The sequence below is a fragment of the Prosopis cineraria genome, unplaced genomic scaffold (genome assembly GCF_029017545.1).
Source record: "Prosopis cineraria cultivar Desert tree isolate PC_DT_omini unplaced genomic scaffold, ASM2901754v1 PC1, whole genome shotgun sequence".
NCBI classification, from domain to species: Eukaryota; Viridiplantae; Streptophyta; class Magnoliopsida; order Fabales; family Fabaceae; genus Prosopis; species Prosopis cineraria.
In genome coordinates this window covers 750,997-776,245 of record NW_026555332.1, presented here as the reverse complement: position 1 = coordinate 776,245, position 25,249 = coordinate 750,997, and the positions used below count along the sequence as shown (strand labels likewise).

At 34.0% G+C, this 25,249-nt stretch overlaps 3 protein-coding genes across 4 annotated transcripts; 1 reads left to right on the top strand and 2 right to left on the bottom strand.

Annotated features, from left to right (window-relative positions):
• Positions 1-5,791: 5,791 nt before the first annotated feature.
• On the top strand, positions 5,792-15,844 carry LOC129311589 (probable ubiquitin conjugation factor E4). Its single transcript, XM_054953932.1, is given in 17 exon segments — positions 5,792-6,157; positions 6,160-6,952; positions 8,174-8,378; positions 8,659-8,810; positions 8,889-9,147; positions 9,314-9,466; positions 9,912-10,115; positions 10,219-10,331; positions 10,458-10,572; positions 11,018-11,107; positions 11,194-11,397; positions 11,486-11,581; positions 11,717-11,839; positions 14,750-14,842; positions 14,938-15,102; positions 15,304-15,393; positions 15,484-15,844. Coding segments are annotated over 17 exon segments (3,081 nt in total). The 5' UTR covers positions 5,792-6,111; the 3' UTR covers positions 15,664-15,844.
• Positions 15,845-16,798: 954 nt separating this feature from the next.
• On the bottom strand, positions 16,799-19,943 carry LOC129286898 (uncharacterized). The gene is made up of 5 exons (XM_054922995.1): positions 19,149-19,943; positions 18,162-18,300; positions 17,994-18,051; positions 17,468-17,610; positions 16,799-17,212 (listed from the first exon to the last, which is right to left on the bottom strand). Exons 1-5 carry the CDS (start codon positions 19,727-19,729, stop codon positions 17,084-17,086), a joined length of 1,050 nt encoding a protein of 349 aa, XP_054778970.1. The 5' UTR covers positions 19,730-19,943; the 3' UTR covers positions 16,799-17,083.
• Positions 18,166-24,152, bottom strand: LOC129286887 (pentatricopeptide repeat-containing protein At3g29230-like). 2 transcript variants are annotated; one of them, XR_008587536.1, is made up of 2 exons: positions 22,255-24,152; positions 18,166-18,300 (listed from the first exon to the last, which is right to left on the bottom strand). XR_008587536.1 is itself a non-coding variant. In XM_054922979.1 (1 exon), exon 1 carries the CDS (start codon positions 24,111-24,113, stop codon positions 22,308-22,310), a length of 1,806 nt encoding a protein of 601 aa, XP_054778954.1. In that variant the 5' UTR covers positions 24,114-24,151; the 3' UTR covers positions 22,014-22,307. The 2 variants fall into 2 exon arrangements, 1 of the variants encoding a protein (XP_054778954.1); XM_054922979.1 differs by lacking the exon at positions 18,166-18,300 and having other exon boundaries at positions 22,014-24,151.
• Between the last annotated feature and the right edge of the window lie 1,097 nt (positions 24,153-25,249).

Below are 25,249 nucleotides of genomic sequence, written 5' to 3'. Positions count from 1 at the left end.
TTCATCATTTTGAAGAGTTTAAACTAGGATTAAAACTACAAAAACTACAGGATTAAAAGTAAAATTTGATGAAATTATAAAAATCAAAGATTATGTTTTCCCATATATAAATCAAATATATATTGGATATTTGATTCATGAGGTTTGTGTATAGAGCAAATTAGCAAATCTAGTTGGAAGTGATTTACCTTTTGCCCCTCACATCACGGAGAAATTGTCACGTACTCAAGATAGCCAATAGAAAATAACAACGACAGAGAAAAATGTTAGCTCGAGACATTATTGAATTGAAAAGAAATTCAGAGAGGAGGAGTTACAGAAAAGAAACAACCAGAGAGGAAGAAGACCACACAATCACAAATTCCACGCCCTCCCTCGGGTCTCGCCCCTCATTACATAATCATTCCCATAACTAACCGACTATACGTGGTTCGTTCCCTCTCTCCCTCTCTCAACTTCCATGTAACTCGTCTCGTGCGATTGCTTTTGCGAACAACCTTAGTGTCTCCACGTCAGTGTGCCTATGCTGAAGTGTAACAGAAATTAATCCTTCTGACCAGTGATACTTCAAGTGCCTCAAAACAAAACCCAAAAAAGAAAGGAAAGGAAACGGAATAATATTCACCCTCCTAAGTAATCTAACGGGACAAGTAGAATCTCCTTCCAAAATCACCTCCTAATAATCAATCTCTTGTGATCGGAGCATTTCTTAAGGCAAAAACTTCTCCCTGTTCTTTGAAATGTATACATCAAGCATTGGTTTTATTTTATTCAAAGCAACAATGGATCACCTGAAATTAAGATTCCATAAATTTCATGAAGTTTGTCTTTTATATATATATAAAAAAAAAAGATAGAGGATTTTTATCTTCTAATTTAGTCGTGGGTGTTAATAAAATTTCATTGATCCCATTCTTGTGTTCGTCCATTTAATTATTGATTTTGTTTAACAGGATAAGATTGTTACATTAAAATAAATATATTATTTATTTAATGATTATCATAAAAAAGAATTATGGTTTTATTTTCAAAAGTTTTGAAGTGATGACAATGAATAATAATTAGAAATCTTACACCGTTAAATCAAATGAATATAACTAAATGGACAGACGAATGAGATTAAGTATGAAAAGAGATATTAAGAAAGAAGATGATTCTAAATCCCGCATGACCATGTTAAATTTAGAGAAGTTCCATTTTTGCTTGATATAAATTTCATCAACTATTAGTCTTCAGATTATAGTAATAATATCTCTTAAAGATATTTCTTTAGGAGATGTTTGTATCCTTAACCTTTAATATTTATAATATTGAGGGGAAATGCTTATTGATAAGTGCATATTTTATAGTTAAATAGGTATATATTTTGGTTTATATTTGATTAGATTTATTAATATTTCATATTTATTTAATTAATATTTATTTTTTTTGATCACTTAATTATAAGATAACAAAATTTTGATATAAAATCTACTCATATTTTTATTTTCTATATTGTGCAGAAAAATTATAAAAAAAGAAAAAGAAAGAATGAGATCGAAGTTGATAAAAATATGGGTCAATATGTAGATATATACATTTATATCCATAGATGAGGAAAGAGACATGCAATTGCAAGGGGAGTTGAAGAAAAAAAAAAGAAAAAAAAAAGATAATACCTAAAAGGAAGGGATCAAATCTCACATATAGACCCGAAAGACCTTGAGAATCCGACATGATTTAAGCTACTGGATGTTATTTTTTCAAAGAAGGAAAAATGATACAACAAGGGATAAAATATTATTTATATATATATATATATATATATTGAAGTTTTACCTTGATAAAGAATAAAAAAAAAGAGCCTACTATCACTTTAACTATACAAACCTTCTCCGTCAAGAGAGAATGCATAGAATCACTTATCTAAATATTTTAAGAATTTTTTTTAAAATATTTGAAGCTCCTAAAAGCATTTTAAAGGTTGAAAGTAAGATCGTTGAAAAGTTGTATATATCATAATTATTATTTCTTCTTTTTAATTTTCTCTGTGATTATTTTTTATAATTGAGAATTTTAAAATGATGTTATTTGAGTTTATTATGTGTTTTTAAATTACTCCGAGTAGAGATGTAACCCAACTAAAAAGCTAGTTTTCTATTTTTTTTATTTTTATTTTTTTGTATTTATATTTATGAATATTTTTTCTTTTTTTAATTATATTTATTTTTCATATTCTTCATGTTGATTTTATAATTTGCCACCATTTAATCAAACATATGGGTAATCTTAATGAACTGAAAGATGAAGAGAGAACCTAAATTTAGAGGAATAAATATAAATAATTAAACTAGGGATAGTTTTAAAAATTTGTAGTGACTTAAATTATAACTTCACAATTTAATTAGTTGATTGTATATTGTGAGAATGAATTCAACACTAATTAAAAAAGAAACTAATAATTTGAGAAAATATTATGACATTTTAGAAATAGTTGTTATTATAATTGATTAAAGAATTAACTCAAATAGTAGAAATTATTAATCTATAAGGTGAATTCTTATCCCAACACTTTAAGTGATTGCGTTTTCCTCATCATTATTTATTTATTTATTTTTATTACTTATATTTTTATCAAATAATTCATTTTATCTATTTTTTAAATTATTAATTATTTAAATTAGTAAAAGTGTAACTTACTTATAGGTTCGACACCTGAAATACTCTAATAAGAGTAATTTATTATTGTAATCCTGTATACTTATAAAAGCGATCACTTATCAAAATGTCACAAAATTTATAGCAATTTATAATATTTAGAGACGTTTCTATTTTTTAGGTTATAATATTTATAACAATTAAATTAGGGGAAATGCCTATCAAAATGTCACAAAATTTAAGGTTATATTCCTTGTTTAATGACAAAAAGAAAAATGCATCTAGTGCACAAACTAACATCAAACCCTGTACATGCATTTAGATTGCCACTCAGATAATGAAAGAAAAAGAAAAACAGTTCTCTACATTAGAGTTGGTTCTTAAAGAATCAGAATCTAAATAGACTAGCTCTATTAAGCTTGAATATGCTTTAGGGCTTCATTTTGGTCAGTCCAGTGCTGGCCTTTAGGATCTCACCCTTACATATATATTTTTATTTTTTAATTTAAAAATTTAAAAAAACATACTTAAAATTTCAAAAAAGTTATGCATTAAGTCTTAAAAAAATTAAGTCAATACAAACAACGATAAATTTAAGTCTAATAAAAAACAACAACATCATAGAATCAATATCGATGACAATCAAACTTTGCTGACATCATCAGCTAAATTTTAAAAGTTTTCATTGTCATCAACATCAATTTTATTTTTTTCCTTGTGGAGTCTCATCAATGACAAAGATATCAAACTTTTTTATATATTCCTTCTTTGTCCTCATGAAATGAAGCTAGGGTTTTAACATTAGCATAGTATTTAATTTTTTTTTCATATTAAAATTTAAAAAAATTATAAAAAGGCTTAAATGGTCGGCCTAGCCCTAAAGGGTTGGCCTTTTTATTTTAGGGCTTAAAATAACTAGCTCAAATTATCATTTTACATTTTAAAGTAGCAGCTCAGTCATAAACTTTTTCAAGCTTGTTGGACCAGCCATAATTGACAGCTTTATCCACATATTAAATTGAATAAAATAAGTAGAAATTGAAAAAAAAAGAAGGAGAAGAAGAAGGGTAAACAAGTAAATTATTCTCTAAACTTTATATCCAAAGTATTATAGATGTTAAACTCATTTATTGTGTAAAATATTTTTTTAATTTTTAAAAATGATACAATTTGACCCTTGTATTAATAAAAGTTACCTTTGATAGTTAGTTCACTAGAAAATGACAAAAATGGACCTCAAAAATTATAAAAAATAGCCAAAAATATTTTAGTTCTTTTCTGCAATTTTTTAGGTCATTGTTTATAATTTTTTTAATTATTTATTATAATTTTTAAGGTCTTTTTATGTTATTTTATGGTTAATTAACAATCAAAATTAATTTTTATTAATGAGATGGATTAAATTTCTTATTAACGATAATAGATTTCTAAGTTATGGTTTATGATAAATTTTACAATAAAAAAATTACATATTTAACCTTATACTTCCTTAGTTAAAAAATGTAAGGTATTTTTAATTAAGTTTCACCTTTAATAAATTAGCTACTTGTCTTTAAACTAACCTCATTTTTTATATTTACTTTTATTTAATAAGGTATTTCACCGTAAAAAAATATAAAGTGACATATTCAATAGAAGCACTTTAAAAAATAATAATGATTATATCTTAAAAAATTAAAATTGTATTATATTTTTGAATATCCAACCCCTCCAAAAGTACTTTATATTTTTAAATAAAGGGAGTATGTTTAATGTGTTTGTTTTTAATTAAATGAAGATATGTATATCTTTTATAAATTATTTATTTTATAAAAAATTCTTATTATTAATGTTATTAACATATTTAAATTCACGTATTTTGATTTGATTAGATAAAAAACATATTAAGTATATAATACTAAATATATAAGTATTCTCCTAAATCTTATCCATTTTATTAAAATGAACTGTTTTCATATCATATATACATAAATGGTTATAATAAAAATATAATATCACTAAAAAAAAAATACATTTCTTACACTTTAATGGCCCATTTTTTTTAAGACTGAAACAAAAGAGTTGGGTTTAGATATTTTATAAAAATTTATATTTAATTTATAAAGATTTATTAAAGACATACATTATTTTATATTTGATTACAATAAAAATAAAATGATTATTAATTAATTATTTTTAAATTTTATAGTATCTTCATTAATTTAGAAATTAATGAAGAATGATTTATTATTTAATTATTTTAAAATTTTATAATATCTTCATGTATCTCTGAATTTTTGTAATATTTTCTCCCATATACTAAATCAGATTATTTCAAAAGCTATTCAAAATAATTAAAAATGTACTTTTCTAATTTTTGATTGTTTTTAAAGATTTAAACAAATATAAAAAATAAAATATATTTTTTTTCAAAAAATAAGTTATTTTTTATAAAAAATTAAAACAAACAGGCCCTTAATTTCACTTTGTTTTGCCAAATAAGCATATTTAGTTTTAATTTTTTAGCAAATTTATCATTTTACTAATAAAAAGTAAAATAATCCAAAAACTTTTCTAAGGCAAACCGATAATCTAATCTAATAAAAAATCTTAGGAAAAAAATATTTACACAACTTAATAATTCTTTTTTTTTCCCTGTCTATGCTAAAATATTTCTGTGACTTTGGTTTTTTTTTTTTTTGGTTTCTTTGTGTTTTTTCGTGAGTTGTGTGTGATTAATGGTGTTTATGCCAGTTTTGTTCATGGTTTTTTTTTTTTTTTTTATGTTTCGTTGATGTGGAAGTAAAGGAAGAGATTTCTAACGAAGGGGGAAATCCATCCAAGTTCTCCCAATTCAGAAGGGAGAGAGAATCTATTCCACTTCTTATGTTTTTACCAAATAAGGTTTGGGAAAATGCTATCCCTCCCTCTCCTCCCATCAAATGAAATGACCTGGTAACGAGATACCATACTCTGTATACTGGAGCGTGTATATATGTATTTTAATTTCTCTACACTCAACTTTGATTTATTCTTGTATATCTTGATTAAATCATTTAAAGTGGATATCCGTGAATTTTATAACATTTTTATGTTTTTATTTTATTATTTTTTACGGATTCTCAGCCCATGATCCATCCATTTCCTGTGTAAATATATATATGTGCCATAGTAAAAACAAGAAAAAGGAGTCTGATGGAGCAAACATTCTTTGTTAATCTTGGAGGAAGTCTTGCCCTGCTCCTTGTCCTCTTCTCCATCTACTAAGTTAAGGTTCTGCTGTTCCCCTCCTTCCACCGAAGTTCAATTCGTCTCCTTAGTCCTTACTCTGAATCTTATTTAACACCGGGATTTTGTATCGTTTTCTGTTTATTTGTTGAGATATTTTCGTTGAAAATCAGTTCTTTTTATTGTCAGCCTTTTCATTTCTTGTTTATTGATTGAGAACGGGTGAAGAAATTGTAGAAACAGAAAACGATTCCTTTTGATCGCGATATGGCGGCCGCAAAACCCCAGAGGACTCCTCAAGAAGTTGAGGATATAATCTCAGGAAAATTTTTCTCGTTTCCCTCACTGATGCCACGGGAAACGATCCAAGAGTCGTTTACTTGGAATTGACAGCAGCTGAGATTCTCAGCGAAGGCAGCGATTTGAGGCTTTCACGGGACTTGATGGAACGGGTTCTGATTGATCGGCTTTGTGGGAGTTTCTCTTCAGCTGAATCGCATTTTCAGTACTTAATCAGTAGCTATCAACGAGCACACGATGAGGGGAAGAAAATTGCGAACATGAAAGATAAAAGTTTGAGGGGTGAGATGGAATCCGTGGTGAAACAAGCAAAGAAGCTGTGTGTATCATATTGCAGAATTCATCTAGCGAATCCTGACATGTTTCAAAATGGAAATTCTAGTGCAAGTAAACACCAGAACTCACCATTGTTACCCCTTATCCTCTCTGAGGTCGGTGGCACCATCAATGGCTTCGGTGGGAGTGGCAGTGCTGGAGGAGTTAAAAGCCCGCCTGGGTTTCTGGAGGAATTTTTCAGGGACTCAGACTTTGATAATTTGGATCCAATATTGAAAGGTTTGTACGAGGAGTTGAGGGGTAGTGTGATGAAAGTTTCGGCTCTTGGGAATTTCCAAGACTTTTTGAGGGCATTGCTGTTTCTGGTTAGATTTCCTATTGGTGCAAAGTCTCTCGTGAGCCACAGGTGGTGGATTCCTAAAGGAGTTTACATGAATGGACGTGCAATTGAAATGACTAGCATTTTAGGCACTTTCTTTCATATTAGCGCTCTTCCTGATCAAGACTTATTCAGGAGCCAGCCTGACGTTGGGTGAGTGAATTTTTGGCTTCGACGGGTTTAAAAGTAAATATTTTTTGGTGCATTAATATCTAATCGAAATTGTCGATGTCTTCTTTTCCTATTGCCTGCGATTGGTAATGAAGGATAACATTACTGAAAGGAAAACTGGAAACTTACCTTTTTGTTTTAGTATCACTTTCATTCTACATTTGTAGTTCAGCTATCTGAATCAGATAAGCAAATATAAAAGCTTTATCAATGAGCGGATGTTATTATGTGTATTATTTCTATTCTTTGGGGTCTTGGGAACAAATCTGTAGTCAGTATGATGGTCTTTCAACAAATGATTATTTAATTGGAATGTTGTCAAGCTCAAGAGTCCTTTCCATGTAGCCTGAGAAGTATCAATTATACAGTTTCTTTTGTCTTGTCGCTTTCTCAATTTCGAAGTACACTGAGATCTGATTATTTATTAAAGTGAGGAATTAGAAAACTTTCTTTCCTTGTGATCGTTTTCAATGTTTCAAGTTCATGTTTAGTGGGGACTTGATTGATTGTAAACAACAGACAGAGTTGTCATCCAAAATGTGCTGCATTTATTTATGAATGTCCCTCCCATTCTTCGTTGCTGAAAAAAGTGAAAAAGGGAAAAAGCCCAGTACCTTAATGTGATGTAAATATAGACAATAAAAATATTTTTATTATTATTACCATACCTTGCTGCCCTAGTTGAATTATCTTACATTTAGCTGCTTGCTTTGTTGAATCAGTGACTGAATCTCATCTAGTCACCTTTCCTTCATCAATCATAGCTTTGAAGCATTATGCATGCCTCAATCAATAAGAGAAGAAACCGTTGGTTTTGGTATTTTAGGGAATTCATACCAGTGCTTGTTGGGAAACCTTCGACACGATATTATTGCTTTCATTTTGTCAGCCTCTTTTATGCTAAGTGGATAGATCACTTGTAGCTTGCTCCTTCCATCATTTATTACACACTTATGGTCATTCTTCCCTTTTTATTTGCCCTTTTGTTTTACTTACTGTGCCATATGTAGTATCTCTACCATTTCTTTACTGGCTTTTACACATAAGTTACTCTGAACTAGCTAATTCCTGTTGAAGTCTATGTTGTTAACCATGCACCTTAGGTTGGATGTTTGGAATGGTTATTTTCTACTTGGTTTTGTATTTGACTTGAGTTTATTAACAAATTGACTCCTTCCTTTTCTTTTTTTATTAAAAAAACAGACAGCAGTGCTTTTCAGATGCTTCTACTCGCCGTCCATCTGATTTGCTATCTTCATTCACCACAATTAAAACCGTTATGAATAACTTATATGATGGCCTGAGTGAGGTTCTCCTCATTCTTCTGAAAAGTACAGATACTCGTGAAAATGTACTTGAGTATCTTGCTGAGGTAATCAATAAGAATGCATTCAGGGCTCATATGCAGGTAATTTTCATCTGCAAACTGCATTATAATTTGAAGTATGATGAAAATAAGATAAAACACGTAAGAATATAGAACTTTCCAATCGATTGTCTTCTATTTTCTTATACAATTAAATGCACACATATAGTGATATATCTATGGCTATATTTGCATTTGTTTCATGTTTAGGTTTAAATTGATCTTTTTAACTTCTATCTGTTCTATCTCTAATGATAAGACATTAATAACTTTCGGGTGGTGTCTCCTATTTGACTTATGGCTTTTCCCCCCTTTTGAGCAGGTTGATCTGATGACCTGTGCAAGTTCAGGCATGTTTGTAAATCTCAGTGCTGTTATGCTTCGCCTCTGTGAGCCATTTTTAGATGCAAATTTAACAAAAAGGGATAAAATTGATGCAAAATATGTCTACTATTCAGAGCGTCTGGATTTAAGGTGAAGGCTTTTAAAAATGAACATTAAATGCTTCTTATATCTCTCTATCTAAATTTGGGTCGTGAATCTGTTTTTTAGAGGGTTGACTGCCCTTCATGCATCTTCCGAGGAAGTTGCTGAATGGATAAAGAGTAATGATGGTGAGAAACGCTTGCAACAATCTCAGGAAGCTACCAGTTCTGGTAGTAACAATGCTGGTGATCCTTCAAATGCAATACCTGCATCACATGCTGAAAAGACAAAATACCCATTTATTTGCGAATGCTTCTTTATGACTGCAAGAGTGCTCAACTTAGGCCTCTTGAAAGCATTTTCTGACTTCAAACACGTAGTTCAGGTAATCAGATGTCTTGTGTGTGAGCAGATATTTATGTCTTTGTATTGTATTATGCTCGTGGTTCCTTATCTGTTTTCTTCTATGAATTTTAATTCGTTTAAGTCTATCTTTTACTTTGATTTCCGTCTCTTGGGAAATATAAATTTTGGAGTGGAATTTTACGCAGGATCTTTCTAGGTGTGAAGATTCTCTGTCAACACTCAAAGACATGCAGCCACAGTCATCGTCTCCTCAGTTGGAGTTAGATATAGCTCGACTTGAGAAAGAAATTGAGCTTTACTCACAGGAAAAGCTTTGTTATGAAGCTCAGATATTGCGGGTAGGTCTTCCTTTTGCTCTTTAGAAGTTTTCTTGTTATTTCTGCAAATACTTGATGTTGCATGCATGCCATTGAAACAAAGATAATTTTGTGCTCCTAGTTTTTATGTTCAGTGATGGAACTAAGAAAATATTAAGTTTAGATTCCTTTATGCCCTCTTAGCAATGGTTATCATTTCTCAATTTTCTTATGTGGTGTTTGGTACAAAAGTAACTTAAAAGATTCTCTACTAGTCTACTTGTGAAATATGACTTATTAGCATGAACTTTTGAAACAAGTGCACCATTATATAACTCGAGATAATATATCTTCCATCTAATGGATGAAAGTTTCTGAATTTCACTCCCTGTTTTGCAAATTATATGGCGTAGTTTATGCTATAACTTTCTATTTCTTAAATTTTCAATATTCTAATTGTGACTTGTTTTCTTCTTGTTTTCCTTAGGATAACACATTTATTCAAAATGCTCTTTCCTTCTACCGCCTGATGATTGTTTGGTTGGTTGGCTTGGTTGGGGGATTTAAGATGCCTCTACCATCAACTTGCCCAATGGAATTTGCTTCGATGCCTGAGCATTTTGTAGAAGATGCAATGGAATTGCTCATATTTGCTTCTCGGATTCCAAAAGCCTTAGATGGGGTTGTTCTGGTAGATTCCACCTCCAGGAGCTTCATTTGGTATTTTTTCCTTTAGCATGCAATTTTTTCTGCTTGTGCATTAATCATCATGCTGCATTTATATTGTTCTGCAGGATGAATTCATGAACTTTGTAATAATGTTCATGGCCAGTCCTAAATTTATCAAAAACCCATATTTGAGAGCAAAGATGGTTGAAGTCTTGAATTGCTGGATGCCCCGTAGGAGGTGATTTGATTTCTTTCTTCTATATGACGCTGTTAACTTCTGTTACAATTATTTCTAAATCTTACTTGAAATGTCCAAGTTTATAATTGGTTCTCTTGTGTTCCCCTTGTTACCCCCTTGATTCAGTGGATCATCTGCTACAGCCACTCTATTTGAAGGGCACCAGCTGTCTCTTGAGTATCTTGTGGGCAATCTTTTGAAGCTTTACGTTGACATTGAGTTTACTGGTTCTCACACTCAGGTTTGCTACATTTCAAGGCTATCTTGGTGACACACACCTGATTAGGAACTTATCTACATGGTTCTTAAATCACCCTTTTTCTTGATAATTGTATTGAATCTCAAACTTGGGTATTAACAAACTGGTCAATTTGAGTCCTGTTTGAGGTCTTGACTCTTGTTCATTTAGTAAAATTATATGGAATTAAATAAAACTTGTTTTATTATAACAAAAAGCTTATGCCTAATTAACATTGTTAGGGGTATTGTAGAAGTGGATTTCTAATCTTTCCTTCATTTATATGTCACACACACACACACATTTTCCTCTAAATGTGGTTTCCTAAATGCAAAGTTCAATCTACATATACATTTTTCAAGGGTGACGGTCTTGCAGTAATTGATACCATTCATCTGAGTTCAAGATTAACTGGCTGATTGTTTTAATTATCATTTTTGCATTCCAGTTTTATGACAAGTTTAACATCCGCCATAATATTGCCGAACTGCTAGAATACCTCTGGCAGGTCCCTAGTCATCGTAATGCTTGGAGACAGGTTCTGTATAAAATATACTTGAGATTGTAATTTCACACCACAGCCATATGTGTTTCTAACATTTGCTAAACTTATTTTTTTGCCAGATTGCTAAAGAAGAGGAAAAGGGTGTCTATCTAAATTTCTTAAACTTCCTGATCAATGATAGTATTTATCTTCTAGATGAAAGTTTGAACAAAATTCTTGAGCTAAAAGAATTGGAAGCTGAGATGTCGAATACCACTGAATGGGAGCGACGATCAGCTCAAGAAAGGCAGGAGAGGACACGGCTATTCCACTCGCAAGAAAATGTTTGTCTGATTTGTATATCCAATAATATCTGCTTTTGTTTTTGAATTTTAGACACTGAAAAAAGCATGTTACTGGATAATTTTGTAGATTATTCGAATAGATATGAAGTTGGCAAATGAAGATGTTAGTATGCTTGCATTTACTTCAGAGCAGATTACTGCTCCATTCCTCCTTCCTGAGATGGTAAGTTCTTTATATATCTCCAACATTTTCTATCTTAAGGAAGCTTTTTTAGTGGATAATCTCAAATATTTTCCTAAAATTTTGTCATTCTCCTTTTGCACTTGTTAATATAATTATGCTTTCATTTTTTTCAAGGTTGAAAGAGTGGCCAGCATGCTCAATTACTTTCTTCTGCAACTGGTGGGTCCCCAAAGAAAATCACTTAGTCTGAAAGATCCTGAAAAGTATGAATTCCGTCCCAAGCATTTGCTTAAGCAGGTTGGCATTGATTATAATTGAAGCCTTATTTTTTGTTTATTTCCCTCTTTTTCATGGTGAAGACTTGACAGGATTTGGGAGAGACGATGTGCATTGCTTGGTGGTCTGAACGTATTTATAATAAATAAATTGAATTCATGTTTCTTTTTGTGGATTATGCAAACTAAATTGGGCATAATATTAATCTTGACAAAATCTCACCTTAACATGGTCTAGTTACTCGTGCAGAGCAGTAAAATTCCTTGTGTATTTGGGTGGTAGATTTAAATGAATACATGATCTGAAGTGAATTAATGCTTTTACAATTTATCATAGATTAACTGAGGTCAAAATAAGAGAAAGGGAATTGATAAATTAAGTCGCAAGGTTATTGTTATTTAATTGTAATTATAACTTTTTGATGTATTTTTTGTTTGTTTCATCACTCTTTTAAGCTGCACTGAGCACTAAATCTTGATATCATGATATTTGTAAATTTACTCTTGTATTTTCAATTTCATTTCATTCTAGTCTTCCAAATTGAACCAAGTTGGTGTACATATTCAATGGTTTATTATGAAGATGCTCATTTACCATGTATATGGGTCAAAATGTCACAAATTCTATAGGACTGTATATTTTGTTAGTGATGTAAATATACTTGTTCAAGTACAGAATTTTTTTTTTTTTAATATCACATTTTAGGTGTTTCATTATGAAATCAACTGTTTTTTGAGTTAAAGGGTAAAAATGCCCTGAAACTTTTCCGCGAAAGGCACCTTGTATTGTAAACATTTGTTTGGAATAATATTGTCCCAGAACTTTCAAAAAGGGTGTAATGTTGCCCCACTGTTATATCTGGAAACTGTTGACCATTAAAATGAAGTTTGACTAAGGTTATTTTACTATTTTAACCCTCCTTCCTTCTACGTTTTTGGGTCTCCAGCTGCCTTTTCTTATCTCTTCCTTCTTCTCCACCTCCCACCTCTCATCTCCATGTCCCACCTCCTCACGCTTTGGATTTTGCAGCTATAAGTGTTGAATTTTTTTTCTTGTCTGAGAAAAGGCTAATCTGAGCCTTCCTATTCAACATGGGGGGCAACTGCGATGATGAAGATGATCTGAGCCTTCCTATACACCAGAAACTTGATCCCTCTGCTGTCCATGGCATCACAAAATTCTTCAATCTTACTCCCTCGAAATTTTGCTGGCAGTTCCTCAGCCTTAAGCTGCTTTGTCTTCTGGCCAATGCTCAAAAGGCTCCAATCCTCCCTGCAAACAATCTTCCTGCTGCCCTCGGTTGGCGAGATCATGAGCATCGAGGACCAAGCATGTATATGTATCGACCCTTTGATTTTCTCCTAAACTTTAGTCTCGTTTTGTTTTTCTTTCTTTGTTCTTTTTTTACCTTTTAAACCTTACAAAATCTGGCATGGTTAATTTTTGGAGTGAATTGATTAGGGAGCATGTGGATTGTGTTGGTTGTTTAGCACCACAGGGGCATTGGAAGGAGCTCATTTTCCTTTCTTTTCTGCAAAATGAACTGTTCCTGGGTACTTGATTTAGGGAATCAATTTCACATGCAAATCCAAAGAAACGGTTTAACAGATTTGGGCTTAATTTGTTAACTCATCCCTCTAACCATAGTAATGGCGATGCAATGGTTCTATCTCCTAGCAGCATGAGGAGGAAAGACTTCTTCCCTCATGCAAATGATGATGACTGTCACTTTGCTATTAATCCTTCTTCAGATCAGTTTGGTAGTTGAGATGAAGAATTGTGTTGAATGGAGACCAAAGATGCAAAAGGAAGCTAAGGAGGGCAAAACGAGAATACCCTTGGTGAAACTTGTTTTCTAGAATTAATGATGGGGTGATATTGCACCATTTTTTAAAGTTCCAAGGCGATATTGTTCCAAACAAAAGTTTAGGATACAAGATGCCCCTTGTGGTAAAGTTCCAGGACATTTTTGCCCTCTAACCTTCGTGTTTTTTATAAATATAAGATACCACAGAATTCAACATTTTGTTATGGTCATGTTCAAATGTATGGGTTTTTGTGCCAAGAAAACCTATATTAGGAGAATTTGCATAATTCTTGCTAGCCCTACGACCCCAAACCCAGTTAATAAATTTCCATCTAGATTGGATAACAAGCCTAAGGGTTTTTGATAGTGATGATATTGATGATGTTGACAATATTGATACAAAGATGAAGCTTCCAACTATGATGAATGTGAAAAAGACAAGATTTATATCTATGACACCCTTCAAGAAATATCTTATTGCTTAATATGGATACAAAAAATTCATGATCTAGATGTGATTGAGTCAAATTTCTCTTCCCTAGGTCTATTAGTGAACTATCTGTCCGTGGAGTATGAAAGACTGAAATATTCCCCAGAAAGTATATCCCGCTCAAATAGCTTTGAATAAATTAAATACATGCATTAAGATATGAGGGCTTCTTATCCAGAACAATGAAAGCACCTTTCCACTTTTTTAAATACTAGGGGATTTCACTTGGAAAAGAAAATGTTCCATACTAATGGAATCGGGGCCATAAACATGGGTTCCAATGTACAAGATCTTGTGATCCAGTGAGATCAGTTCAGGATCATCGGATCCCTCCTACTTGAAGCTCTCCTAATGCTGTGGGAAACCGTAAAAGATGGAGAGCACTGCCACACTTGTTGGGCTTTCAATTTGGTTCAGTTTTTCTAGATAATTTGTTGTTTTCTCACTTCTCATGTGGCAAATCATTTTTTTTTTAATTTTAATCTTTACATTAGTGTTGATGCTTGGGTCCTTTTTTTGAGAGAAACTTTTTGAGTTCCAATCCAATATTTGAGGTGCCGTGTTAATGTTTGTGTTACATCATGGTTGGAAAGATAATTACTGATTCCGAGATTCCCCCCCCCCCAATTTGAAGATTGTGCACATTTATGTTCATCTAGCCAGAGGTGATACCAACAACATCTTCCCGTCTGCCATCTCTAAGGATGGTCGATCATACAATGATCAGGTTATTGTCATTTGACTTATAATATACTGGAAATTATTCCCCTGCTCTGAATTTCTATAATCAAATGCAATTTGACACTTGGAGTTTTGTTGCAGCTGTTTAGTGCTGCAGCAGATGTCCTTAGAAGAATAGGCGAGGATGGAAGAGTTATACATGAATTTGTTGAACTCGGTGCTAAAGCAAAAGTCGCTGCTTCTGAGGCCATGGATACTGAAGCTACTTTAGGGGAAATACCTGATGAATTCCTCGATCCAATTCAGGTATATTTCAGGCTTCTTTGTGTGACTCTGCTACAAGAGTAACCCGTGACTAAGTTATTTGATCTATATTATGCTCAAGTTGCTTTGGGAATGGGTTGATGTAGTGTAGAAGGGGGTAACTCTTATTTGTTCTTGATTGGCTATAAAACATTTTCCAGAAATCTCAATGTTAACTTGGAAATCTTGACCTTTCTGTTGCAGTACACTTTGATGAAAGATCCAGTTATCTTACCTTCTTCAAGGATCACAGTTGATCGTCCTGTCATTCAGAGGCATCTTCTTAGTGATAATGTACCCCTTTAATCTTTTCTTCTTCATTAATCATTTATTCAGTGAGGGAATTTATTTTTCTAATCTTTGCCGATATGGTTTTTTATACAGACCGACCCATTCAACCGTTCTCATCTTACCGCCGATATGCTGATTTCTAATGATGAACTCAAGGCAAGAATTGAGGAGTTTGTGAGGTCCCGGGAGCTGAAGAAACATGATAAAGGCCAAGGTATTCAGAGTAGCAAGGGCACAATTCAGGCCACGAATGGGGAAATGTTGATTGATTAGGGAATTTTTCGGAGTTTCATAGCTTTTGGCACGAATAATTTGGTTCTTGCGGTCTGCATAATAATGTCAAATGTGGATCTTAGTTTCGTTTATTTTGTATAATGTAATCTGGTCGTTAGAAGTTGAAAGCTGTAAAGATCTTCAGGTGAGCTAAGTAAAGCACTTGTGATTTTAAATTTTAGCTACGAATTAAAATTTTATTCTTCACAATGGCTTCAACTTGGGGTTCTAAATGTTTAATGCACTTGTCCGTGCTACAAAGTTGCATCTAGCCTAAATGTTATAAAGTTTAAATACTGTATTTTATAAAATAAAACATATATGATCCGTTCAAATATTTGAATGGAGAAAGGTTAGATGATTTATTTGCAATCCAAAAGTACTCAAGTTTAAAGGAAAATTTTATTGATATGTGATAATACCAGATGACTGAATATCAGTTAAGCTTTTTAAAGAATATCAAGGACATAAAATTGAAGTTACAAACAGAAAAATATTAAGGTATTCGTGTGAGCTTGCAAGAAAAGATGAGATTTGAAATTAAAGAAAAAAAGTGAGTGATATTTATTGAGGAGAAAATGATTAATAAATTATTCAAAACAATTTGGATACACACAAAGAAAGTGAGAGGCTTCGGTGAGAAAAACGTAATAAATAATATTAAATTCTATGAAGAGGGGAATAAAATGGCAAGATTAAATGAAGTCGTTGAACTCAACTATGGTTAATGATATATCTAAAAGTTTGGTCATTGATAAAACACAACGTATTAATGTATCATGCAATCCATGTAATTTGACTTTGTTGCTTAAATATTTGAATGATATTGAAGAGAGCTTGAGCTTCCACTTGTGCATTAACTTTGGATGTCTCAGGATACAAAGCAAGCAGAAAATGCCTGGCTGCCAAAAGTCTTGCAAGCTTGTCGATTTCAATTGTCAGGCCAAAAAGAAAAAAAACAGTCGTTTGCACTCTTTCATTATGCTTAAGATGAAGGGCAATCACAGTTTAACAAGGTCATGTTTTGTTGGGAAAGGACACGCAAAATGTCCCTTACAACTCGCTTTCTGGTCATCGACTTTGTAAATTAACTTGGTAATAATGATGGCGGTGATTAAACATAAGACAGTTAGCGGTGAAAAAGATAGCATCATGATATAGGTAATGGGATAGTTACAACTTATGAGTAATTTTAAAATAACATTTTTACCTTTTTCATTGATACATTAAAAAAAAAAAAACAGATACATAACACAATGTGGTGGAAAGAACAAGACTACCAATAGTCGTCATTCAAAATAGGTGCTTGTAATTCTATGGTACGGACCTTATCGTCCTTCCAAAATCCTGCTACAAGCTAATGCAGTGATGTGTATGCCGTGCCACTTTGCAGGAATTAGTCAACTTCCTGTTAGAGTTCTCAGGTCAAGAGAGTTGCCTTGCGCTTTGCATACTCATGGACAATACTAATGGCACTCCTGCTATGGCGCAATGAGAACTCTGCAAGTAGGGTTTGGCTTTCTTCCGATGTCAGATCACCATGACAACCCTGCAACATATCAAGGTAACTTCAGACTGCACAATCCTGATGATGATCTAAAAACGGCTCATGTATCTTCACCACATAATTAAGAAAAGTCAAAGGAAACGGAGTGGTCGTGAATTTAGTTAAATTTACCACCACAAAACCGTGTTTAAATCCTTTATTTTGATACGAGCATGCCAGCTCTTTGATTCAGATGGAGGTGCAACAGACTGACCAAAAAGGTCCACCATGTATAAAACACACAAGTACAACCATTACCATCCGTGATATTCGGTCGCAAACAGCATGGTGCATGAGGATTCCTGCAGCAACTGAAACATTGAAAGAGTCCACCATCCCTTTCATGGGAATACTGCAGTGCAAATCAGACAACTCCAGAGCCTCATCACTAATTCCCCTGCAACAAGACCTTAAATTGTGTTGACCAAACACAAAGAAAAACTCAATACAAAAATGAACTCCATCCTGTAAGAGATATGACATTTAGTAGAGTGTCAAGGCTGTCTGATATCTTCTGACTACTAATTGCTGATGAATCAATCAGTAAAGAACAAAAGGCATTTAAATAGATCAAATTTGCAGATGCAGACCAGCAGAGATGATAACTTCGAAGTATTACATGGATAATTTCTGCGTGCAATGACAGAATAACTTAATCAGAAATTCAAAATGAGCATTTAGAGCCTAAAAACTCAAACAAACCAGCTTCTTCAAGTCTTTTACAAATTACCATTTCTGTAAGCTTTTACACAAGTGAGATGATGGCCATTAGTCAAATTACCTACTCTCGTTCCCACTATGATTGCAGTAGGGCATGACCAGTCCAAGTCATAAATGGAAACCTATATATTAGAAGGAAAATGTATACTGTGAAATTCATTTACATATGCATAAAATACACATATACATACAAACTAGTGGTATAAACTAAAACAAGCTGCTCAAACAATACCGTATCCATTCCTAAATGAGTTGTCGCAATTCGATAACCGCGTGATTTCAATACTTTAAAGCACTCCTTTGTAGAATCCCACAGTTCAATGTCCAACCATTTCTCAGCACCCATGCTCACATGGCGATTTTCTCTGTACCTGCAACAGCAAGATGGATTAAACCAGTGTAAACTTAATATGTTGATGGTTGATACAGGTGAAATTTGAATCAAGCATCTTCTCATAATTCTCATGGCGAGCATCTGTTTTATATCATTATAACAAATAACATGGCACTGTTTTGGACATCTAATAGGTACAGAGATTGGGTGCAGCACTTCACAAGAAATATGGTATCAGTCTGCGAGGGCAAAGCATGCCACTTTACTAAATATTTGGAACAGGGACGATTCTGCTTCATGAAATATTTGGTACATGGAGAGAGTAAAGCATTTTGCTGAATATCTGGTATGGAGGAGTAGGAGGGTAGGCTTCATTGGCACACTATCCGAGGTCATGATACACTTCAACATTTTATTATTTTAAGTTGTAGAATGTAGGCGCAACATGCGCAAAATGGAAAAGAATGATACATTTCAAAGCAGAAGGAAAACAGAAAAGTGATATTTAAACTACAATACAATTGGGAACTATATAAAACAAAATTGCAAATTAGAACATAATGCATTTGACATAATTAGAGAAACAAAACATCAGCTCTACAGTTGTGAAAAATGATATTTCCACAAATATTAAAGTCGACATTCAAATGTTGAATGATCTAGAAAAGCTCTATGATAGCGATCTAAATACACACAAACTTGAAGTTCTCACAAGGTTAATAAATGAATGCTGATCACAATGTTCCTTTCTCAGGACAAAAGACTGGGAACGAATGAATAGAAAACGAAAATCATCAAAGCAAGCAGTACCAACAAATCCAAAGCCAAGTAAGTCACACATCCAACAATCAGAACAAGGTTTTTTCACCTCAATTGTCTGTACACCTTTTGGAGCTGTCACAAGAGACCACATGAACGGACTGGAACCCAAGTGCATCAGCAGAGCGAAATGCAGCAGAGACATTCCCAAAGTCACTGAGCCCTTCGACAACCAAACACACAGAATAGCTCCGGTTGCGGACCACATTCCTGAACCTCTCCTTCCTGACATCGGAGATGCACGGACCTACCGCCTCTAAAATCTCACCACTCGTGACAAAAGTGTTGTGGCATTTGAACCTGTCAATATATGGGAACCACCGAGACGCATCATCGTGAACGGTCTTGCGCTCCATCTTCATCAACCTAGCCACGTCATCGGCGTGCGTGAGGAGGTGCTCGACGGTGTCATTGGGTTGGTCTTCAGGGGGTTCAATGATGGGATTTGGGGATAAGGGTTGGTCATTTATGTGAATGGGTTCGATTGACGCAGCTTCTTGAGCTGAAGCGTAACATCTGGAAGCAACCCTTAATCCTGAAGTGAGGAAAAAGGCGGGTGGAAGCACAGTAAGAGTGGGTTGAGTGGAGCAAAGGCTGCATTTGAAAGAAGAGAGCGATGTGCGAAGAAGAGTTGAGCAAGTGTTCATTTGGAGTTAGCAGATTGTTAAATCGATCGCACCAAGTTCAGCTACGGCAGCTTCGATTATTCTTCAACTTGTGCTCGAGGATAGCTATTTGGCTTTGATTTTCTGCACCAGGAAATGATGCCGTTTAAAGCATAAAAGCGACGAAACATCGGAAAAATAATCATGGGCGTGCAATGGGGTTGAGTTTGCTTTGGTTGGTACTAGGCTACTAGGTAGATTTTCGGCTTTCCTTATCTAAATCATAAGACGGGTGTCTAAGAACACAGCCTAAGACAGGTTAGGTTTGAACCAGGGTGTCACGGATGATATCTCCATGATCGTATAAAGATTAAATAATGAACGATCCGCTGGTTAGCCTCGCACAATATGGATAAAGGGGGCGACATTGACATTGAGGGTGTTCTGCCTCAGTCTTTGGACTGAGTGCACAACTGGTCGGGGGCTGGTGCTTAAGGCTTGTCCTGAGGATTATGGGGTCCTCCAGGACGCCGCACAGGCACCGTGTGCTGCGCCAGACTCTCAGCCCGTGACAGAGTGGTATCAGAGCAGGACGTACTTTACTGCCGTGTGCCTGTGGGGTCCCACATTAGGACTAGTCGACCTCGGCACCGCTCCAGAAAGGCCTCCGAGCAGGTGGGTCCAAAAGTGGGGACTTGGGCGGGAAGGCTGGCCGTTGTCGACTCTACTCCTGTTGGCTCGCGGGTGCGAGTGGGTCCGAAGAGTACAGGACTCGGGTGGCCACTCAGCAGTAAGCTGATGTGTTTGTGGCAGTACTGTACGTACAATCCTTAGGCAGAGTCGTTCTCCCCTAGCATGAGGGCGTGCTAGATTGGGTGTGGGAGAATGTCATGGATGATATCTCCGTGACTGTGTAAAGACCAAGATAATGAACGATCCGCTGGTTAGCCTCGCACAATATGGGTAAAGGGGGCGACATTAGCATTGGGGGTGTTCTGCCTCAGTTTCGGACTGAGTGCACAACCGGTCGGGGGCTGGTGCCGCCTCCCTGATGAACCTATGGCAGGGCAAAACTAGTGTGATCCGTATGTGTAAGGCTTGTCCTGAGAATTATGGGGTCCTCCAGGACGTCGCACGGGCGCCGTGTGCTGCGCCAGACTCTTAGCCCGTGACAAGGGGCTCTCCAATTTTTTTTTTTTCCATTCTTTTTCCTCCACTATCTCAACCCTTGTGCTTCATTAATTTTATAATTAAAAAATATTTAATAAAATGATATGAAGAGTAAGGATTGGAAAACTAGAATAAAAATGAGGGGGAAAATGGAAAGGCCCAAAACAAAAACTGAATAATAAAAATTATAAAACATTAAAAATAAAAAATATTTTATTTATCAACAAAAATATAATCGTTCATTTAAAATATATATTTTTAATAAAAATAACATTGGGACAAAATCAAAATGTTTTACAATTAAGAGCAATCATCAATTGTTGACCCAAAGAAGCCATCAAGTAAATATTATTTTAAGTTAGAAGATTAAACTCATATAGAAAATTCATAATAATCATTAAATAAATTGTTACGAGATATGGCACAAAAATAATCCTGCAAATTCAATGTTCTTAAAAATAACAGCAGTTGAAACTTCGACTATAACTTGAGAAGAAGTTATTAAACATAAGCGGGATGCATGGTGAAGAGCCTCAATCATTATTGCAACATATAAAACAAACAAGTACACATTAAAATTAAATATGTAATGCACAATGTTTAATAGTGCAACTGCCCGTGGTGATAAATGTTTTCTCTGACTTAATGAAGGTACTAAATCTCATTGGAAGTGAATACTTTCAAATTCACCCACTTTTCAACACCATCACAAGGATTTGAGATCACATTATGAAAGATTAAATTGTTATTTTGGATCATGTTTACTAAAAGTCTAATAATTATGTTGTCTAGCTTGGTCACCAAGAACATAAAGATAAACTAGACGTTAGAAATTTAAATGAAACATTCCTTGGATGACAATGACATCATGTCTAATGATCTTACATGGTCCTCTTTAATTTGCATGGCTTTGTCGTGGTTTTGTAATTCAAAAAAAAAAAAGAGAGAGAGAGAGAGACTTCCGTGAAAAAAGTTTGTTGATTGCAACTTGATAATGATAAGAATTTGTTTGTCTTAAATCATATTTAGTAATAGAAACAACGTTTGCCTATTGATTTTATGTTTCATACGAACCACGCAAAGTAGTCTTTCCTAGGAAAACAAGTAACAATGTTAGCTAAAGACAAATGGCAAATTAGCTTAAATGCTTAATGACTGAAATCTTTGACCTAGTTAATAGATATTTTAAATACTTGATATTCATTGACAATACATTGCCCTCACACCATCCTGATGCCTGACTTAATTTTTGCTGCGTTTTACGTGTTCTATTCCCTTCCTCGGAGCTGTTTGAATTGACATAGCTCTTTTACAGAATATGATGTTTCACAATATATACAACGATCTTTTATGTTAAACCACCAATTGTATAGAACTGAAAATATATTGTAACTCACATCATAAGCGTCACCCTAGTCTTTAGATATAAGCAACTTGCATTCACCATTGGCTATTCCTCCGCGACTGGAGCACATCCAACCAATTTAAGGTCCCGTACCAATCTGTCAATCATCTTATATATGTCATCTGATTTGGGGTGAGATCGATCAAGAACAGTAAATTCATGCACCTTTTCTTCCAACTCAATGGAACTAGCCCCAGATGGCTTTTGGCCTCCAGTGTTCTTCATTTGTACCCTCACATCAGCAACACTACTCCAATCTCCCGCTTGAGCATAAATATTTGACAAAAGGGAGTAATTCCCAACATCAGATGGTTCTAATTTGAGCAGACGATCACTCACAGCTCTCGCAAGGTCTGCAGCGTTATGCATTCGACAAGCCCCCAAAAGAGTTCCCAATATTTTGCCATTTGGTTCCATTGGCATACTGTGAAGAAGTGCAAAAGCTTCCTTTAGATGCCCTCCACGGCCTAAAAGGTCCATCATGCAACCATAGTGCTCAATTTGAGGAACAATCCCATACACTTTCTCCATTGAATAGAAGTGCTTTCTGCCTTTCTCAACAAGGCCTGAATGGCTGCAAGCACATAAAAGGCCAATGAATGTATACTTATCAGGCTCAAATCCTTCACGTATCATCCTAGAGAAGAGTTTAAGTGCTTTCTTGCCATGTCCATGCACAGCTAATCCTTGGAGCATGGCATTCCAAGACACGACATCTTTCTTTCTCATTTCGTTAAACACATCAAATGCAGCTTCCAGACAACCACACTTTGCATACATATCAATCAGTGCATTGGACACTTTAATGCTGCATCTATATCTAGACCTGTTAATGGAGGCATGAATTTTCTTTCCCAAGCACAAAATTCCAGACTCTGCACATGCTGCCAATATACTTATCACAGTCCCATCATCAGGTTTCAATCTCGTTTCCTCCATTCGGTCATACAAGGTGCTTGCCTCTCTAACAAGCCCTTTCTCAGCATACCCGGATATTATAGTAGTCCAAAGGATCATGTTTTTTGCAGGACTCTTATCAAACAACATCCTGGCCATATCAATATCCCCAGCCTTACAGTAACCCCAAACCATTGTTGACCAAGAGATAATATTCCTCTCAGGCATTTTCTCAAACAGTTTGAATGCTTTATCCATGTCTCCTTTCTTTGCATGTCCATCTAACATTGTATTCCAACTTACCGTATCTCTCTCAGGCATTTCATCGAACAATTTGCAAGCTTCTTCTAATTTACCTGCTTTTGCCAACCCACCAACAATAGAATTCCAAGTAACAATATCTTTTTCCTTCATTGACATAAACAAGTTCAACGCAGCAGTAAGGCCAGAAGGTCCACACTTTGAGTAGGAGTCAAGGAGTGCATTGGGCACAAATATATCTGAATAAAGTCCAGTTTTCTCTATATGTGAATGAATCATTTGAATTACGGGTAACCAAGAATGGCCAATGCACGCTTTTAACAGATATGGGTAAGTGAAATTATCAGGACACACCTCAAATCTTTGCATTTCAAAGAAAACTGCGAAGGCATGTGAAGGCTGAGAATTTTGAGCGTGAGCTCTAATCAACGAGTTATACATATGAACATTGGGTTCCGGAACTTGATTGAAGACATTCACGGCTGACACAATCTGACGGCTGAGAGAGAGAGCTGCAATGAGTTTGGGTGCGACATAGAGGTCTTGGTGGAGGTCAGCTTTGAGAATTTGGGCATGAATTTGCTTTATGTGGTCCAAGTTAGTGCATTTATGGATATCAGAAAGCTTCTCCTCGAGCAGCCTTCGTCTAGAAAACCAAGTTGGGGTTCGCAATGGTAGAGAAATTTGCATCATGATTCATGGAATAATGGTTTGAGCTTGACAAAAAGGAAATAAAACGACAATAACTACAACCATTTGAAGATTTTAGCTAGAATGGACAACCGAGTAAGCCCAAGAGAGGGAAAATCCATTTCCATTGTTAATTCAGGGATTAAAAAGGGGAGAATGACAAATAGGTTAAGAGGATTAATTAATTTAAATTAAATTTTAAGTATTAAATTTTAATAATTTTTAAGTTTATCTATTAATTTTGCAATTTTGTTATAATAAATTTATAATTTATTTTTTAAATTTTAACATGATTGTAGAGTAAATAAATTTATTTTTTCATTAAAATTTAAAATACAAGTTATAAATTAATCACAATGAAATTATAAAATTAAAAATTAAACTTGTAAATCCTTAGAGTTTGACATTTGAAACCTAATTTAAATTAAACGATCCTCTTAATATTTTTCTGTCATTCTCCCGATTAAAAAGTGAAAGAAAGAGAGAAAAAATACTCTTTCGTTTGAGTTAGCAGAAGAAATTAGGTCACATTTGTCATAAAAAAATAGATGGATCTATAAAAATAGAAATAAAAGTGAAAGTGAAATTGAAAATGGAGGTGACAATAGGGTATAAAAGTATATTTAATATTGTGAATACTATATTTTATTTTGACTTCCAAATACAAACTAGAAATAAAAGCCCAATAAAATTAAGTAAGCTAAAAACAGAAAAATAGGGTTTTATAAAAAAAAATAATATCTTCATAATTTAAAAAATATATTTTTTTATTGACTCTCAAATCCCCTCATTTTTGTTGTTATCAAATTGATTGCCTTTAATTTAAATTTGAAATCTGAAATTATGTGAAAAAGTCAAAATAAAAAATTACTTTATTTTGCTTGATTCTGTTATTAAGTGAGAAAATCTTAATTAGTACTTATAAAAGAGATAAAAAAAGGGAAAGGAGGGGACCAAAAAATTGAGAAGAAGAAATTGGTGGAGAGGCCAAAAGAGTGCCAGAAAAAAGTGAGGACAATTATATATTTCTCATGCCCAGCAAATTATGAGACTATGAATTACTTTTTAAATCTAATAGTTAGAATGGAGCCTTTTTTTTGTTTTGTTGGTATTTGTAATGTCACATATTTAAATTAATC